Genomic DNA, 19254 nt, shown 5'->3' on the forward strand with positions numbered 1-19254 from the left:
CTCCTATACGCCTGAACCCCCTAAGGGTTTTGTCCAAACTGGCGCTGCATACAGCAAAATGGATGAACACACTCTGGCTAGCAATAGCCAGGGTCACAGGGTCCTCCAATATTGAGCATCATGCCAGTTAACACACTTACAACTTTCATTGCTTTCTTGCCCGCGTAGCTCAAGTTTTCCCTGAAGGTCAATCGATGATCTAGCATAACGCCGAGGTATTTGATGAAAGGCTTGGATTCTATCACATGCCTGTCCCTCACGAAATCGTAGAATTTCTTTCAGTTTACAGCTGACCAGTATAGCCTCAATTTTGTGTTCCGCCAAATCTAATCCAGGGGATATCAACCAATTTTTGATTAGCCTAACCGATGTCTCACATGCTCAGATAAGATCCTCCAGGTATATAGTCTACTACAACAATTGCAGCACATGGTCATACATCACGTTCTAGAATGGTGGGCTCAGCACTTATCCTTGAGTCACTCTGCCGGTTATCAAATATTCAACTACGTCGGTGTCATAGATGGGCTTTCTATCCACGAAATAATTCCTTATGATTCGCTGAATATACGAGGGAACATTTAGCTGGTTTAAGGATCTTACTATGATATATGCTGCCGTTGCACTGAGTTGAAAGCATTCCTCACGTCGAGGAGACGATTGCACAATATTTTTTGGTACCGCTCTGGAATCTTATATCTGCAATTTCTTCCTCTGCCAGATTGACTACTGTTTTGATTGACCCTTGATCGGCCGGCACAAAAACCGTATTGTTGTGTGGACATGCCTCCTGCTTCCTCTACAATAGGGAGTACCCTTTTGCATATAATGCGCGGTTTCGGTAATTTGTGAGTGTTATTTCTGCCCCTTGGCATATAGGCACGACAGGCTGCGACCATGTTTCTGAAAATTTGCTCTTCTTACTCGTTGCACCTGTTAGTGTGGAACTATCCTTAAATATCTCAGTGAATATTTCCGCCTCAAACATCTTTGAACACCACCTATGCGTGTAGTGTTCACTAACTCGTCAGGTAATGTCTCTCATCAAGGAACTGCTTACGAAGGTAATTTATACCACTGAAGGGAAGGTGTAGGTACTTCCGATATTAGCAAGAACAATGTCCAGTGAAAAAAAGCTTCCAGCAATATGAGCCCCCTGTTATTAGAAACCTTGCCTCCACACTCGGTAGACCATGTATTGGATCTCCCGCGATGACAATTGGGGATCGTACACTTGCGTTTAAGGCCAGTTCATGTAAATTCGCTCATGTTCCACGCTTGTTGCACTTGGGGGAGCTTAACAACCATAGACATGAATATCGTTAGTTTTAGCTGTTACGAACGCATTACCAGGCATTGCGGTTATTTTTTCGAACGGGTTTCGTCCTGTCGTCCAAACTGCGCACTTTCCATTTTTGTCGGTGGCCTATACCGCTTTATATTTTCCTCTGTATGGTTCGCTCATAATCGCCACATCCACATCGCGTTCTTGGATTGACTGGCTCAAAAGATCATGTGCGGCCTCATAATGGTTGAGATTTATCTAAATAAAACTCATTTACTCCTTGCTTTTGATTTCCTCCTAGACAACGGACATTTTCCGCTTCCTGCGGCGTGATCCTACATCTTTGCAATACATGCATTAAGGGTCTTTTTCAAAATTTCGTGCCAGGTGTCCTTTTTTGGCCGCCTGCACCGGTCAGACTTATCGTGCTCGCTTGTGCAAGATCTGGCTATGTGACCGTACTCCAGACAATTAAAACACATAGCAGAAGATATTTTCTTCCGAATCCTACAGACAATCTATTCGATCTTGACTTGCCAGCTTCCAGCAGCTTGTTTGCCCAAACAGCTGGCAAGCTAATGATTGCCGTTTGCGTGCCACTGTATGCTTTCCGCAAATTCTTTATTGCATCGACATTGTCGTCTGCAATTTGAAATTGCCGCACCAGTTTTCTCTATATGTCCTCCTTCGTCGTGATCTCGTCAAGGTCCCTATACTCCACAGTTATTTCGTGGATTAACTGTCTCATCGTAACCTCCTCATCCAAGGATCTACCAACCAAGTTCTGGTAGTTGAGCGTCCTTTCGTCCTGAGTCTTCCGAAGCTCGAGGAGTAATTCTCCTTTCTGCGTTCTTCGGATCCGTGTGACATTGTCTTTCAGACCGCTTAAGGATTTTCCCTTCGAATGTGTTTAGCAAATTTTCGGAGGCTTGGGTTAGGATCCAGGTTTCGCCCTCATAGCATAGCACTGTTCGTACCATGGTTTTGTATACGCGGAGCTTCGTATTTCTGTGCACATGTTTTAATTTCATTATGGGAAAGACCGAAAAAAAAATCTTACTCGCTAGCTGCATCCGTCGCTTGAGCTTGTCAGTCTCATTGGCGTCCTTTAATAGGTTGCTATCCAGATATATGATGCTCGAATGAGATGGCGTCCTTTTCTTGATTGCATCATTATTTCCCTTTTTGTCCTCATTGATACGTAGTCCAACTTCTTTCGCAACAGTGTCAAGAGTATGCAGAAATTCCTCTGCGTCGGATAGTTCTCGGGACGTGATGTTGATGTCATCTGGATACGCTAACAATTGTGTCGACTTAATGAGTAACGTATTTGAGTGCTAGGTTGAAGAGCATCGGCGCCAGTTTGTCGCCCTGCTTCAAATCAGTATATATTTGCTCTGGATCCTGACCCATGGTATTCAGTTTGTCATAGTCATCTTCGTCAGTAGTAGTAGTTTAGCTGGTATACCAAATTGCAGCATTATGTTGTATAGTACTCCATGATCTATACTGTAGTACGCCTCGTCAAAGATTTGGTACACGTCAACGTTATATTCCTGACACTTTTTCAAAATTAGTTTAACAGTAAAAAGCTGGTCGGTTGTGTAACGACCCCGCTTGAAATCGCCTTGGTGCTCGCCAATGAGTCGTTCGGCATATGGTCTTACTCTATTCTCTAGAATTTTCGTCAGTATTTTATAGGACGACAGACCTCTGTACTTTTTACAATTCAATCGATTTCTCTTTTTGTGAATCGGACAGATAATGCACCTGCGCCAGTTGTCTGGGATCTCCTCGTCCTCCCAGATTCGCAGCAGTAGTTGGTGTATCGCAATTAGTAAATTTGTTCCACTAGATTTTGACAGTTCGGCTGGGATCTCGTTCGCGCCTGGCTGTTTGACTTTAGTGACCGCACGGCGAAATCAACTTCTTCTGCTATCAGAGGATGTGTAATGGGGCCAGGATCATCAATACCACCATCGACTTGGGCTACTTTTATGAGGGCGCCTGGTGTCGGATTCAGAAAGTCTTCAAAATAGGATGTCCATCGGTGATTATGTTTCCATCTTTGTCCTTGCAGAGGCTAGTCCTGGTTCTGTATCCTTGCCTGGTCTTTTAGCTAGGTTTTCATTAATGTTCAGCAACTGCTCGTCAAAATGATTCCGTTTCTTACGTCTAATTATTCTATTCGAAATTCGCCGTAGCTCGTCATACTTTTCTTTTTTGGCTTTGGTTGCACGTTGGATGTATTGTCTGTAGGCTTCGTTCTCTGCGTCGAGTGATATTCTGCATTCATTGTCAAACTAGTCAATTCGCGTTCGCTGGGATTTGTATCCCAAGACCTTCTCTACGACTTCCTTGATCCTTCTCTCCAGAACCTTTGTACATCTGTATTGCTGATGTCATGTCGCGTAGGTGATAGTTTTTCCTTCACGGCGGTTATATATGCCTGCACTGCTGCATCGCTTAGGAGGTTATAAGCCGCGAAGATTTTGGTAGGGTTGATTTACGATTGATGCACTGAGGAGATTTTGCACCGATATGTTGCCCTTATCAAGTAATGGCCCGAATCGCAATTTGTTTCTCGATAGGATTGTACACTGGACGCCCATCTCTTACCAATGAGGACATCGTCAATTTGGTTGACGGTATATGCATCTGGTGACTTCCAGTTCTGTGTGTGAATGCGCTGGTGCCGGAAGTTTGTGGAGCTTATGATAAGATTTTTACTGCTAGCGAAATCAGTTAATCGTTGACCGTTATGATTGCAGTCCTCATGGAGGCTATCTTCCAGTGGTTCCCCGATGCTAGTTTTCGTTTACGATTTTCGCATTAAAATCTCCCAACAGTATTTTGACTTCGTTTGCTGGGAGTGAGCCAAACAGTGTCTCCAGGTTCCATGCTCTTTCACTGCATCTTCCTTGACTTCAGTCGGGGCGTGCACGTTGATGAGCCAGAGGTTGAAAAAACGAGTCATGACGCGGATCGCAAGAGCTTTTTGTTGATAAATTTGAAGTCGGTAATGTGCGGCTTGAGCTGTTTGCTCACTATAAATGCAACCCCAAACTTCTTGTGACCCAATGGTTTGTCACTTTCAAAAATCCGATCCGAAGCAAATGTTCCAGGTTTCTTGACATGGAGTAGTTTTTACATGGATGGGTTGTCGGCCCATCACAAAACACTATCCAGGGGTGGTCTCGGTGATAGCTGCTTCAGGTGGTTCGAAGCATGCCAAAGTTCACATAACTATGTTGCAGGTCTGGCTCCGTAGTTCGCGACACCCTACTCACCTGAGAAGCTTACGTGTAACTCAGCCATTCAGGCTACAGCTGTCCCTCTCTCCTCCTTTCTCAACCATGGCTTGGGACAGGCTACGGCGGAGTTAACTGGTTTGTTTACTTCTTGCAATTCGCGAAGAAAATCCATGTACCATGGTGACGGAGTACAAATCAGCGAAAAGGTGATTCCGCAGTGCAATAAACAAGAGCAAAGCTCGCTGCTGGCAGAATCTGGGCGACAAGGTGAATGGGGACCCGTAGGGACTCGGTTACAAACTAGTAACCTGAAAAGTCGGGGCTCTGCGGAAATCCTATTCACTTAAGACCGAGCAGATCGACCGCATTGTAAGGGCACTATTCCCTGCGCACCTCGTATGGGATGATGATGTCGGCGCGGAGAGCGCAGAGAACTGTCCACTGTTCTCTATAAAAGAGTTGGAATAGGCAGTCCTCTCTATGAAAAGCAGGAAGGCGCCTGGACCCGATGGTATTCCAGAAGAGGTGTACAAACTGGTATTCCAACACCGGCCAGACTTACTGCTCGGCCCATTCAACGCTTGCCAGAAAGAGTACAGGGATCCATCCTAGGGCCGGACCTCTGGAACGCTACCTATGATAGTCTACTTAAACCGACATGGTAGAAGAGTTGCGTCTGATCGGCTATGCAGATGATGTCGCAGCGCTTTTTGCTGGACGCCCTGTCGAACAAACGCAAAGCAGATTTGGCATATTGATGCGACGGGTAAGGGGATGGATGACTACTCATGGTTTCAACCTTGTACTGGAAAAAACCGAAGTAGTTATCCTGACTAAAAAGAGAATTCCGCTCCCTGCGTCCCATATCGTTCGGCGAGTCGATAATCGAATCAAAACCAGCGTTAAAATACCTCGGGCTGACTCTTGACTCAAAGATGAGCTTTCTTGAGCAAATCAAAGCAGCGGCGAACATGGCTGCAGCTGGAGTTTCGGTGTTAAGTAGGGGAATGGCAAACATTGGAGGTCCTACGTCTAGCAGGCGACGTCTCCTGATGAGTTCAACGCAGCCTGTCCTGCTCTACGGCGCAGAGGTATGGGCTGACGCTCTTGGCAAGGAGGTATATCGTGAACGGGGAGCTTTGCGGGTGGCATCTGCGTACGGCACTGCCTCTGAACCGGCCGTGATGATGATCGCGGGAGCGATCCCCGTTGCCCTTCTTGCTAAGGAGCGTCAAGGCATATACAAGCGCAAGGGCGATGAACCAAGGGAGGTTGTTGTTCGTGAAGAATGGCAACCCATTCTAGACGCTCTCTTGGCAAAATGAAACTAGAGGTAGATGGACTGCGCGGCTCATCGGCAAGTTAGGTGCGTGGCTGAATCGAAAGCATGGTGAGGCTGACTATTACCTTACCTAATTTTTAGGTAGGCATGGCGGTTTTCAGTCTTGCCTGCACAAGATTGGAAAGGTGCGATCTCCGGATTGTGTGTTTTGCAATGGAGTTGTGGACGACGACCATCACGCTTTTTTTTTCTCGTGGAAGGTAGGATGGGGTTCGTCAGCAGCTCTATTTAAACACAGGGGATCTCTCTCCAGACAACATTGCCGAAGAGATGCTGAGGAGTACTGGTAGGTGGAGCCGTGTTGCCTATTGCGTTCAGGTCCTTCTCGTTGCTAAGAAGATAGAGCTCCACCGGAGGAGGAGCCGGATGGCAGGGGGTTCCTTGAATTCACAATTCCCTTCCTCCTCTCCCCTCCTGTTGGTGAAAGGAATTCCCTGATTTGAAGGCTCTGCAAGGCGGCAGAGTTCGGGGACTAGCCCGAAGTAATGTGACAAACGGTTCCAGGCTAGCTCTCTGACGATGGGGAGGTGTTTAGCACTGAACCGGGAGTTCAACACTGTGTGCGTAAATGCACCCCCCCGCCCTCCCAAGAAAAAAACACTCTTTATAATCAAAATAGGAAATTGGATGACAATTGAAGAAATCAAGTTAGTTTGTTTCAGGCCGAATGGTTGTTCACTTTCTATATTCGAACGGATTTCAGTATTTGGAAAGTTATCATTCATAGGAAAGGAATTGCATAAATATATTTTTAAGTTAGCCTCAAAAGATGTCTATATTTGTGTCAGTATTTATCTAAAGTCCTGCTTAGTTTCTTCCTTAGACATTCCAATTGCTCGAATATGTCCTTCAGTCCATTAAATTGGATACTTTTTTCTTGATAATGAAAACTATCTTTCAAGTTCTCAGAGCATGTGGGTTATCCAGATATTCCTTTCTAGATAGGTCTGAAATTGGAAACTCTTATAGAAAGTTATCCTTGTTCCCTGGTTTAGTTTTTTTCTGAAAAATGATGAGTTTATCCATAGTTTGTCGTCTAGTTCTAATCAAATAATTAAAAACTGAGCAAATAGCGTTTGCATTAAAACAAATCGTTGTTGTTAGCAATAACGAGAAAAGCATCGTGCGAGATTAGTCTTCATAATGAATAACCGCATTTTTATTCGTACAAAGATATATTTAGCATGATTAAAAGAAATCAGAACTTAATTTCTCTCGATTTAATTAGAATTTTTCCAACCATTTTTTCCAGCTATTCGCGAACACGAATCCGATTCCGATGGTTGGGAGGAGCGGGAAGCCTCACGTACACATTCCGTTAAATTTTCCGAGGAATCTACCAACGAGAAAGATACACACTTCGTCCGACAAAACACGCCCCATCCAAAAGAGCTTAAGGCCAAAGCGCACAAATTATTTGCCAAGGAGCGTAGCAAACGGGACGACAGTGGAAATCTGGATACATTGTCCGAAGAGGTAAGTGTTTCGAACCACTGTCGGGATTATTTTCTTGCTATGGAGATACACGGCATTGACTCACTGTCCACTTTCTGTCGATATTGCAGAGCTCGTCTAAACCCTCTTCGACCAAGCACGAGATGAATTCCACAACGATGGAGAACTTAGCTGAAGCACAAACCGAGCCATTCCTTCCGCCACCGACACCAACTGCTGTAACGATAGTCGAGACACAAGAGACCCACGAGTTCGAACCAAATCCAGTAGCACAAAACACCACCGATGTGGATGCTGAATTGGAAGAATATGTGAGTATTGGATGAATTGCTTGAAAATAAGGACTAGAATCTTATTATCTAAAGGTAAACAGATGCGAACTGAAAGATACTTATGGTCCAATTCTTCCTCGATCTCTGTAGTTCATTTAAATTTTCTTTCGCCTAATAATAGATCTTGGAGGTCGCTAAAATCTCTTCAAAATTAAGTATAGGCAAGAACTTATTGAAAATAGTACAAAAAACGTATATCTAGCGAACCGTTAACTATGTTTTAGTTGCTAAATTTGAATCTATCTACACTAAACACACATTATATTACCTAAATTAAATTTTTCACTATTATTTTAAATATTCGCTATTTATGGATAGAATTGCTATCTGCGGCAAAGAAAATACTACCAATCTCAGTACAGTAATCCCTACCTAGGAAATCAGCTACAGTAGAACACAATAAATTATTTACAATGGATCCAGCAAGTAAATCCTGGAGCCACAATTTCAACTTTATCCGTGATTGATAATCAGTTCAAGTTACGATGAAATTTTTCGCAACTTGCAAATTCTGAAACTTCATAGCTACCGAAACGTCAACAACGCCTCGGATAAAGACTGGCCTCACGACTTTCGCCTTTGGCTGTCGAAAACGGACTAAGATTGGTTTCTGGAATGTGTGCACGTTCCTCGACAATGGTATCTAGGATTCTCATAATGCTCCCTTTCTCCATCTTGAGCGGGAATGCCAACAATATAAGCTGAACATTCTGGGCCCAAGCGAAGTAAGATGATAACACTGGAGGCTTCTCCCTTGCTCCTTTTGCTACACCAATGGCAACGTGCTTTTGTACTTCGGAAAGCCAAGTGGTCGCAGATGCGAATTCGGTGTCGGGTTGCTTCTGACGGCTACGCAAGACGCGCCCTCTTAACCTGGGAGCCGGTTTTTGACTTCTAACTGCAAGATTCTAGTCCAGGTTCAGGAGTATCACAATTGTTCAATGTCATGCACCAACGGAGATTTCCGATGTAGTGGAGAAGGATGCTTTCTACGCGTAATTACATGTATTTCAGGGGAGATTTGCTAAGGGGGAAATTGTGATCGTGATGGGTGATCTGAACGCCGAGGTGGCCTCTGACAACACCTTGCTCGGATATATGATGGGTACATGACAATGGTAGGGTAAAGTGTAATTATTAGTTGTAGTATTGTTGGAATTTACTCGTACACTTCGGCATTTAGACAACGAATGCGTGAGCGGAAGTCTGCCGAGCGCGATCATTGCTCGGTGCTGACAGGATTATGCAGAAGATATCGAGGTTCGCTCCGCCGCAGCATATCGAACAGCTCGATAACGTCTTCGTGAAATTATTGTTTGGGATATGATGGATCCTAAGTCCATATCTGCATGATGTAGGATCTGACCAAATGGAGAACAACTTTCTCCCACGTTTTTGGTCTACGGCCCCCTCGTTTGAGGCATAGCACCCAATCATTCAAAAACAAGGACTAACGGTTTCATGGGAGTAAGTTGCTCTCCATTTGGTCCGGTCCTACATCATGTGGAAGTGGATTTAGGATCCCTCATATCCTAAACAACAATCTAGCTTTAACTTAAACTATTGACGGTTTAATTTTGGGTATAATTCTCATCCTTGTCATATTTTTGCGATTATATAAAGGAGCTTTTTCCACCTGTTGCCACTTACGGTCACGTTGCTCCCAGGGCAGAGATGAGGCAGCATCTGATGAGTTGCCTGTACTTTGAACGAAACCGTTAGTCCTTGTATTCGTGAGCTTCAGTCATTTGTGCGAATGGTTTAGTTCATATTTTTACATAAAACCCCGAGGTTGTTCCATTTCTGGAAGCTTCACGCTAGTTCTTTTAGTCGTTATTCTGTTTTTCCTGAGTGTCATGTTCATGAGCTACCTTCCTATTTCGCAGTGCCTCATTGTTCTCTAACTCAAGTGGCCTGGAATTTGAAGGCCTTATTGTACGAGCCAAGCGTATTTACTTCATCAAAGCATCCTTACACCAATCTAGATTAAAGGGTTTGATCGGAATGCCTTGATAGGCTGCCCCTACAGTTCCTTTGCAGGTTAAAGTAAGCACATTTTTTAATTGCGTATATGTCCGTCTAAAATACACTGGCATATTTAGCCATCAGTTCAAAGTACTTTTTTCTTAGGTCAACGATCCTTGCGTCGAATCGGTCTACTGTGGGAAATCTATCGGAATACCATGTAATCATTTTTTGGCGATAGAATATTTTCGTAATCCTTTGCCTCCTAGAAAGAAAATCAATTTTCGTTCGGTTTAGGCAGCTCTCCATCCCGCTAAAATCCCGACCATTCTACCATTTTCAACTGCATCTGTTTATGAAGATGAAGAGGAGTCAATCACAGAAGTAACTTCAGGGATGCCATTGAGTATGTTTTCATAGCTCCATTGGTACACAAGATAGTGCTTGAAGTTTTTGTTACTCCCTGACTGCTCTGTCAAGTTCGATTTTGTCGCTCCATGTCGTAGTATGTGCTGAGTGCCACTGTATCGACTTGTAAATCATACTCCCCGAAACATCGAGCACGTATGCAGAATGGTGTATTTCTGCATGGTTTGAATCAGACTGTGTGAAAGTCCCAGGACATCAAGGGAAACCGTGAGGGATTTAGGTACAATACCTGTAGCTGAAAATATTATGGGAACTACAACCACCTGCTCGAGGCGCCAAATTTCTTTGATTTCTCGAGCTAATGGCTCATAGTTCACCTTCTTCTCCACGTATTTCCGTTCGATGTTGCTATTATGGGGGATAGCAATATAAATAATATACGCGGAGCGACCCGTCTTGTTTTGTGAAATATGGCGATCAGTTAGAACTTCTCGGTTCCAATACATGCTGTAAGTAGAACTATCAAGTACAGCTTGTGGCTCATATCGGTAAACCGGACATGTTCCTGTGATCAACCTATGCTTGTATGCAAGGTTTCGATGAATCATCTGACGCTCAGCATTATGCCTCTTCGTGTATGGCATCGACGCCATAGCAGTGCAACTAGAAATGCCTTGGTCGTTCTCCACCATTTTTATCATGAGTTTTACCGTGCATTGCCTTCGACTTCCATTCATCGATCTGCTCTTGGTCCAACTTCACCGCACTCAGAGGATTGAAAGATCGATAATTCAAGTTAAGTGGAGTCAGTCCACAGTCTGGCTTATAGATAGCCGCATACAAGGGACTCGCCTGCCCTTTGCTATAAAAATAAGCGCACAGCGAGTCGACTTGGCGATGATGTTGTGCCGCTAGATCAGCCATGCCCTTACCTCCGATGTGACGAGGCAGGTTCATCCGCTCCACGGCAGAGTTTGGATGATGCATTCGGAATTTGGACATAGTAGTCCGTATCCGCCGAATACATTCAATGCGCTTATTTTATTCTTCCCTGAGAGATGCGATTTCAGGACCAGCTTTAGATCGCAACCTCGAACATGGGTTCCTTGTAGAAATCTGTCTCGGTCATAGCTTCGATGTGGAGTTTACCAATGCTATGTCCGGCATGCGGCTCGTGATGACCTTTGCGGATGTCTAATCCAAACTCCATCCGAATATCACAGCTGAACGCAACAGACTTCTAAGACGGTCGTACCAGCATACAACTTGATGCCAGCAAGTGTGTTAGTTCGCACTTAGCACGTAGGCCATACTTTATTGCAAAACCATGCCCTCTGTCATCATTCAGTAGCCATGAAACCAAAGGAGACTCAATGAATCCCCCTGGAAGATGCCTCTCATTTTATGGATGGGCTCTGAGGTATTAGCACCCTCAGATCTACGCACTGAGAAGGTGGTACGCCACCCTTCCATGACTGTCGCCAAAAACATTATTAGTTTCGGATCAATGTGATTCAGATGTAGGACATCGATTAGCCAGGTATGCGGGACGCTACCGAAAGCATTGGCATAATCGATATAGCAACTAAAGAGGTTCCCGTGGCCTCTAGTTGCTTGTTCTACAACTACCGAGTCGATAATGAGTTGCTTTTTAAAACCCCCTGACCCAACTGCATACGACAGAAAGTTTCTGCCCAGAATTTGAACTACGGGTGTCTCACGGGGGATGGCATAATTTCTGTAAACCCTTTATTTCTCATCCGTCTGTTGGCATTGGCAGTGCTGATTTGAATCAGCCTAGAAATGTCCTGCCTTAGTGAGTCCCGCCGACGTTCCAGACGAATTTTCAATGGTAGATCTCTTTGGTCTCTCAAACCAATAACACAAAAGCGAATCTTCTGACCGTGCAATCTGACAGCCACAACTACACCACAATACACCAGTGATTGTAGTTGCAGCAGCGACATATCAGTCGAGAAGCAATCTCATCATTGATTTGAGATAGAATTCTCGGAGTTGCTGGAGATGCATAGAGGGGAATACATTGTCTATACAAAGGATCCATTTCCGAGAATTCTATACACGCCCTTTGGAATTCGTCCCAAACTTCAGCGGAAACCTTAGCTGGACGGAGAAGAGTGCTTCGGCGAGTACTGAAACTGATGCTTGCAGTGCGGCGTGGTGTTGTTGATGCCGCATCTGCCCCCATCGATTCTTTGTCACCAGTTTCCGCGATGAACTCAAGTCGAACACGGTGCAAGTAATTAAGCGGTGCTGGTCTGCGACTCGTTGCACAGTTGAGTGCGTGAATTGCGGGAAACGCTTGACGAATCCCTGGTGCAACAAGGGGCGGTAAGATGTTGTACCCGCCCCCGCCGTTATTTCGTAATAGGAACGGATGGCGAAGAGGTTCATTTCCTCAGTTCACTTCATCCGCTGTCTACGCAAATCTGTTGAATTGGCCGCTACAGATTGTGGCGAAACAGCTGCAGCAGTTCGAGCAATGCTCCTGGCTGTCGTGGCGCCTAGACGTCGAACCGCCCCACGACCACCCATTATAGGAGCCCAACCCAGTCACCAAGTCAGACGACTCCCGCTAGCTGCCAGGTGTGGGGATAGCTTCCTCAATGAGTAATCTGCAAGATTGCAAAGTTCCTGCACTTTCCTCACCAACCCCGTGAGACGCTGCTGTGTCGTACAGCCATTCACATTGAAGCTATCCATTTTTCCTTTCACAATACGAGTAATTCAAGAAGGTGCTCACCTCTCCAGTTTATGTATTCGCTTCCACAAATATCGGTCTGTGCAATGCCGTTACAGCTGAGAAGGAGTAATAGTAGTAGTATTTCACCAATGCTAGACTGGAACTTATTTCTGGGGGATCCCAGGGTCGCCTGATGGGAAGTAGCTCGATATTTTATAGACTTCACTGCTGTAACGAGCCTTGGGGTTAATATTCATGATTGAGTAAAGAATCCAAATTGTCCTTGTCAAATCTTTTAGATAAATTATAAACTTAATGAAAAAGGGTTCCATCTTCATAGTATTTGTTTTTTTTTAAAATAATTTATTCTTACATTTAAGCATACACTTTTTTTCAAATTATTCAGGAATATAATGAGCGGCGGGTTGGTTTCACAATGGATGCAAAAGATGGTGAATTACCTCCAGAAGATGATGATTTTAAAACCCGACCAATGAAATTGCATAGAAGGTAAATTAATGAAAATCGAGATAACTCGAGGACATTTGCTCATAACAAACCTTGTTTCCACAGAGATACGCCACATCACCTGAAAAATAAACGCGTCCAGCATGGTGTCATTGATAAGGCAGCCAGTGAAATTTTAGCGAATGCTTTGAAAAATCAAGAAAAGCAACTACAATTGAATCCTGTTACATCACCTATTCAAGAAATTGCAGAGCAGAAAGAAACGTCACAGAACGGTAAGTCTATGATTAAACTTTAAGAGACCTCTCCGAAGAGGATATTCTGTTCGCCCCCCCCAAATGGCTCCGTACTCCTGAAGGGAAACATCTTTCTGTTCTTAAAATAAACTGCAAAGGATTTCAACTTTATTGTGGACACTGAATATTGAACAGAAATGGAGCAATAACTGTCCAAGTACCACCGAGCAACTTCAAAGAATCGCTCAGGGAACTTAAAGGCAATACCATTTTATATTCCCACAGACGAACGGGATTACGGTGCCCTAATTCCCAAACAGTTAAATTATAACTAATTTCAAAACTCAATAAACTTAAAATACTTCAAATAAACGATTTTACTCCTTGAGGAAAGGTAAGCGAATTAATTTTATGACTACATTCTTTGGAGAACCCGCGCTCTGAAAATCGTAATAACCATCTCAATAATTCATGGAGAAGTTTTCGTTTTCAATTTGGAATCCTTCGAACTCATTGGAAATTCAATTCCCACCAGTAAATGCACTTTGGTCTGAGCTCCCGAATGGCGCGCAACAAGGACATTAAATGTGCAATGAATTTATGAGGTTACCGGATGAACGCGAGACCATGGACGGGGGCTGAGTACGTATAGTGAGTGCGTATAAAAATTTGCAATGGCAGAGAATATAAAACTGCATTAGGAGTGATTTATAGGGATTTTAAATGAAAATATGACTTCATTGTCTGCCAGTTTGCTGGCGAAGTACTTTCGAAATGTTGAAAAATGCAATTATGAAAATTGGTTGAGTAGTCGAATGTTTGCCTAATTTAGATTTCTCTGACAAGTGCGCACTCAGAGCAAAAATAAAAATCGATCGAAATATCAACCATAAATGATCAATGAATAGGGGTCATGGAGATGAAGCTTTGACAAATGATCTTTACAACTACACGAAGTATGTCGTCATTGATACGGCCACAACAAACTTGACCCCAGTTGCAAAGAGGTCGGAGCGACTAGTTCAACGATGAATGTAAGCTAGCAATGGATCGGAAGAATGTCACATACTGGGCAGTGCTGCACTCTCAGAGAACTATCACGAGCCCCGTCGAGTGGAGCACCTTCACAGACAGAAAAGGGAACCCTGGGAGAACGAACAAGTCTGTGAACTCGCGAAGTACAGGGAGCGACGGTACTAGGTGCGGAAGTTTGACCAACAAGTCAGCAAGATGAAGCCTTATAAAGCTCGACGCTCATCCTGCCGAGACAAAGAGGGGGCATTTTATTTTCGACCGTGTTGGCACACTGGAGCGATGGGTTGAACTGCTGAACAACCAAAATAGTCGGCGGGTTAGAGATCCCGCCAATTGAAGACGGCGGACAAATGTTGTCATCATCGAGCATGGAAGAAACAGTCCGTGTAATTCATCGCCTTAAAAGTCATAAGTCGCAAGAGACTAATGGAATTAGAGCTGAATTGGTTAAATATGAGGGCGACCAATTACACCAAGCGGTTCATCAATTGATGCTCAAGGTGTGGAACTACGAATCAATGTCTGACGACTGGTAACGATGCATTGTCTGTGCTATCCATAAAATGGGATATATCACGTAGTGTAGGAATTATAGAGGTTGCTGAGTACCAAAGAAAGATATTCTCCGTTATTCTGCTAGGCCGGATAGCCCCATATGCCTAGAATATTATCAGCCCATACCGAAGAGGTCACACACAGAACAGATTTTCTCACTGTGGCAAGCGATGGAAAAGCTGTTGGAATATGGCCATCAGTTGCATAATTTTTTTGTCGACTGCAAGGCCGCCTGTGATAGCATAGCCAGGGTAAAACTGTAAACGGTCATGAGAGAATTCGGTATCCCGATTAAATTGATAAATCTGACTAGGCTGATCCTGATCAATGTGCGAGGCCAGATAAAAGCAGCAGGATCACTGATGTTAATGCGGAGGCATCATCATTTTCAAGTCCAACTACTGGTCTATGCTAACGATGTTTACATTATGGGAAAAGCAACCCGAGATGTGCAGTCTACCTTCATCCAGATCGAGCAGGTGGTCCGAGATCTTGGGCTGCACATTAATGCCTACAGGACGAAGCACATGGTGGCAACGTCAGTACCAAAAACCAAAGAAGCGACATCAAATAGTACTGGCCAATTGAGAACAACAAAGATAAGAGGTTAAAACTTTGAAACCGTTAATAATTTCTCCTAGCTAGGATCGAAAATTGCAACCGATAAACAGCTACGAATCCACGCACGATTATTGACAGCCAATAAAGCTTACAAAAACGGTTCCATTCGAAAATAGGGTCAAAGCTCTTATTGTATAAGATAGATAACGATCTTTCCAGTCCTCATGTATTCCTTGGAGATTTGGGTTCTTAGTAAGAAAAATTGCGAACTCTTGGCTGCGTTCGAGAGAAGAATCCTCTGAAGTACTTTTGGCCACCTACATGAGGATGGATGATTCCGTACCTAGATAACGACGAAATCTATGAGCGATACCACAACCGTCAGGTTGGCTAGATAGGTTCCGGTGGGCGGGTCACTTAATCCGTATCGGTGAGGATAATTCTGACATGAAAATCTATAACGGCAGAATCTATGGTGGAAAAGGAGAACGCGCCTGAGATGGAGCGATGGCATAGGCCTGGACGTCAGACAGCTTTTCGGGATATTGAATTGGTGGACCTCGGCGCAAAACAGGGATGTCTGGAGTTCCTTACTAAGGCAGGCCTAGACCGAATACCGGTTGTTGCGCCATTGATGATGATAAATGATCAAAGAAATAACATTTTGATATTTATAAATTTCGAAATTGGAAGTACCTCGTGAAGAACTAACTACTTTCTTTTCTAGGTTTCCTGGTCGCAACTCTTGCGAAGAACTGCGTTCCATTCTTATCTAGGCCTTAGTAAGAATTCCTAGTTTGTCGCTATCCACACGCAGGCAAAAACTGGTTAAGAACCTGAAATTAGAAAAGAAAGCACAATTTAAAACAAAAACAGTTGATATGTAACCTCGAAAGAGGTTGCACTTTACACACATACTTTTATTTTTAAGGTTTTATGTAAAACAAAACCTTATTAAAATCGATTCACGGTCTGTCTGACAAACGCACTTCTCTCCAAAACGGCCAAACCGATCCGAACGAAATTTGGTGCGTAGATGGGAACTATGAAACCCCAAGTATACAGCGAGTGACATAAATTTAGGTGGAGTTTAAAGGGGGCTCCCCATACATGGAAAGGAGGGATTTAAAAAAAAATTTCACCGGATATAGTCGTGTAGGGTATCAAATGAAAGGTTTCGATTAGTACTTTCCGAAACTGACAGTTTTAGCGTGAATTGCAAAGTACGCGAGTAAGGAGTCAAAATGTACGCACTTAAAGTGAGACAGGACCCATTTTCGGAAGCTACCCAACCCAAAAATCCGAAAAAAAAATCAGCAAAGCGCGCTTAGATGAAATCTAGGCCTGAAAATATGTCCGATATCTGCTCAAATAAACTTACTAATAGTTAATTGTGTGTGTGTGTCCGGATAGCTGAGTGGTTAAAGCACAAGGCTATCGCGGAAGGTCGCGGTTTAAATCTCACTGGTGGCAGTGGGATTTGTATGGTGATTTAACGTCGGATACTAGTCGACTCAGCTGCAAATGAGTACCTGAGTCAAATTAGGGTAATAATCTCGGGCGAGCGCAATGCTGACCACATTGCCTCCTACAGTATACTGTATTGCACCGTTACGGGCTTGAATGAAGTGCTCTAACACACTTCAAGGCCCTGATTCAATATGGATTGTTGCGCCAACGATTATTATTATTATTATTAATAGTATATTACCAACTTTTAGAAATTGACTGAAAAACCCCCCTTAAGTTCATTGTGGCGGTACTAAATTGCACCGACATAGAGAACTGTCTCATGCATACACATGCCACATCATATTAGTGTCAAAGTTATAGCAGTTCAAAGTTATCAATTCCTTGCGAATTTACTGCATCCTAAGCCATGCAAATAAAATGCTGACCTCATAATTAACGAGAATAATTGATATTCGAATGAAATATTAAAATTGCATTAATGAAGAATCTACTTCTCTCTAGCCTTTTGTGTTTACACAAAACCTTATTAAAATCGGTTTACTGTCTGTCTGTCTGTCCGTCACACGCATTTTTCTCGGAGACGGTTACAGCGATTGATACCAAAATTTGGTAGAAAGGTGGGAACTGTGAACGCTCACGCATATAGTGAGTTACATCCTTTTACGACGAATTTAAGGGGGGGGGGGTCCCCATACATGCAAAAGGGGGGGTGTACATTTTTTTTCCATCAAATATAGTCATGTGTGGTATCAAATTAAAGGTCTCGGTTAGTATTTTTTGAAGTCGGCCTTAGTTTTGACTTTCGTGGAAAAGGTGGGGAGTGCGGGGGGTTGAACGTGGTCATTTTTTTAACGAACCCATTCTCAGGAACTACCAAACCGAAAAATCTGAAAAAAATCAGGGGGCTGCTACTATATGGTGCCTAGGCTCCGAAATACCCTCCATATCGATACCTGTTCAAATAAAGTTAATAATAGTATATTACTATAATTTTTAGTAATTGACAGGAAAACCCCCTTAAGTTCACCCTAGAATCACGAAATTTGCAGCAATATAGGCTACAGTATAGAGCATGGTCTTACCAAATTTGGTGAAAATCGCACTATTACTAACAAAGTTATACTAGGTCAAAGCTGTCGCTCCTCTGCAAATTCAAGACGATGAATGTCAATATCACTTGAAAGTGTTCGTTTTGAGAATGAGAATGAGAAACCGTAAAGCCGTCGTTGCTTGACTTTTTTTAAAAGTTTGGGTGCAAGCCCTAAGCGAGGGGTCCGTGGACCAGAAAAGAGGGAGTAAGTTGCTCCCCAATTGGTCCGGTCCTGCATCAAGTTGATGCGGACTTAGGACCCCCTTCATTCTCAAAACGAATATTTCAGCTCTGGCCAAGCTCTGGTCAATAAGGCGGATTTGCGCTCAATATAATTCGTAGGCATGTCGTGTTCTACGAATTATATAAAGGAGCATTCAACATTTGCGGGCCGCTACGGTCACGCTGCTCCCAGGGCAGAGGTGAGGCAGCGTCTGACGATTTGCCTCTGCCCTGGTAAGAAACCGTAAAGCCGTCGTCGCTTGACTTGAAAGTGGCTATTTTCACATAATATATGCATATTTTACGTGCTACATGCTAATGGGACAAATGCATACTCAAATATCCTTATAAAAGAAATACACAAAACCTTTCATACCTGAAGCGTCTAGCTTCCGGTGTCCCGACTTGTTTCCTTTCTATTTACTGTTATCATAACGATTTTCAAAATTGAAATGACTCCTTCATTAAATGTAGGAGTATTTATACTTCATTATCTGATACCAACAGCGCCAACTGGTGGTGGTTTGATACAGCAAAATCGCAACTAACTTCACTTGATTGCCAAATCGGCTATCTCCTGTGCAACAACCTAACACCTCGTGAAGAACTAACTACTTTCTTTTCTAGTTTTCCTGGTCGCAATTTTTGCGATGAACTGCGTTCCATTCTTGTCCAGGGCTTAGTAAGAATTCCTAGTTGGGCGCTATCCACACGCAAGCAAAAACTGGTTAAGGACCTGCAATTAAAGAAAAACAATTTACAACGAAAACAGGGATCAGTTACGGTGCCTGTCCGATTTTTCATATGTAATCTCGAAAGAGGATGAACTTATGTGGGTTTAGATAATATTTTAGATTTAAAGAAATGTATATCTACACACTTAAATAATTATAGTGACTAATCGGAAT

At 43.4% G+C, this 19254-nt stretch overlaps 1 protein-coding gene across 12 annotated transcripts in view; it reads left to right on the plus strand.

The window, feature by feature from the left end:
* Positions 1-19254, plus strand: part of LOC119651794 (protein lap4) — a 460994-nt gene that overhangs the window by 189105 nt on the left and 252635 nt on the right. For all 12 annotated transcript variants that reach the window (XR_005249491.1, XM_038055565.1, XM_038055563.1 and 9 more), the window contains 4 exons: positions 7134-7357; positions 7447-7647; positions 13113-13216; positions 13280-13449. Coding sequence is in view for 11 of the 12 variants with exons in the window: in XM_038055565.1 (XP_037911493.1) it covers positions 7134-7357; positions 7447-7647; positions 13113-13216; positions 13280-13449 (699 nt within the window). In the remaining variant the exon portion in view is untranslated. The remainder of the gene's footprint in view (positions 1-7133; positions 7358-7446; positions 7648-13112; positions 13217-13279; positions 13450-19254) is intronic.

This window comes from Hermetia illucens, chromosome 3, assembly GCF_905115235.1.
Source record: "Hermetia illucens chromosome 3, iHerIll2.2.curated.20191125, whole genome shotgun sequence".
Classification (NCBI taxonomy): domain Eukaryota; kingdom Metazoa; phylum Arthropoda; class Insecta; order Diptera; family Stratiomyidae; genus Hermetia; species Hermetia illucens.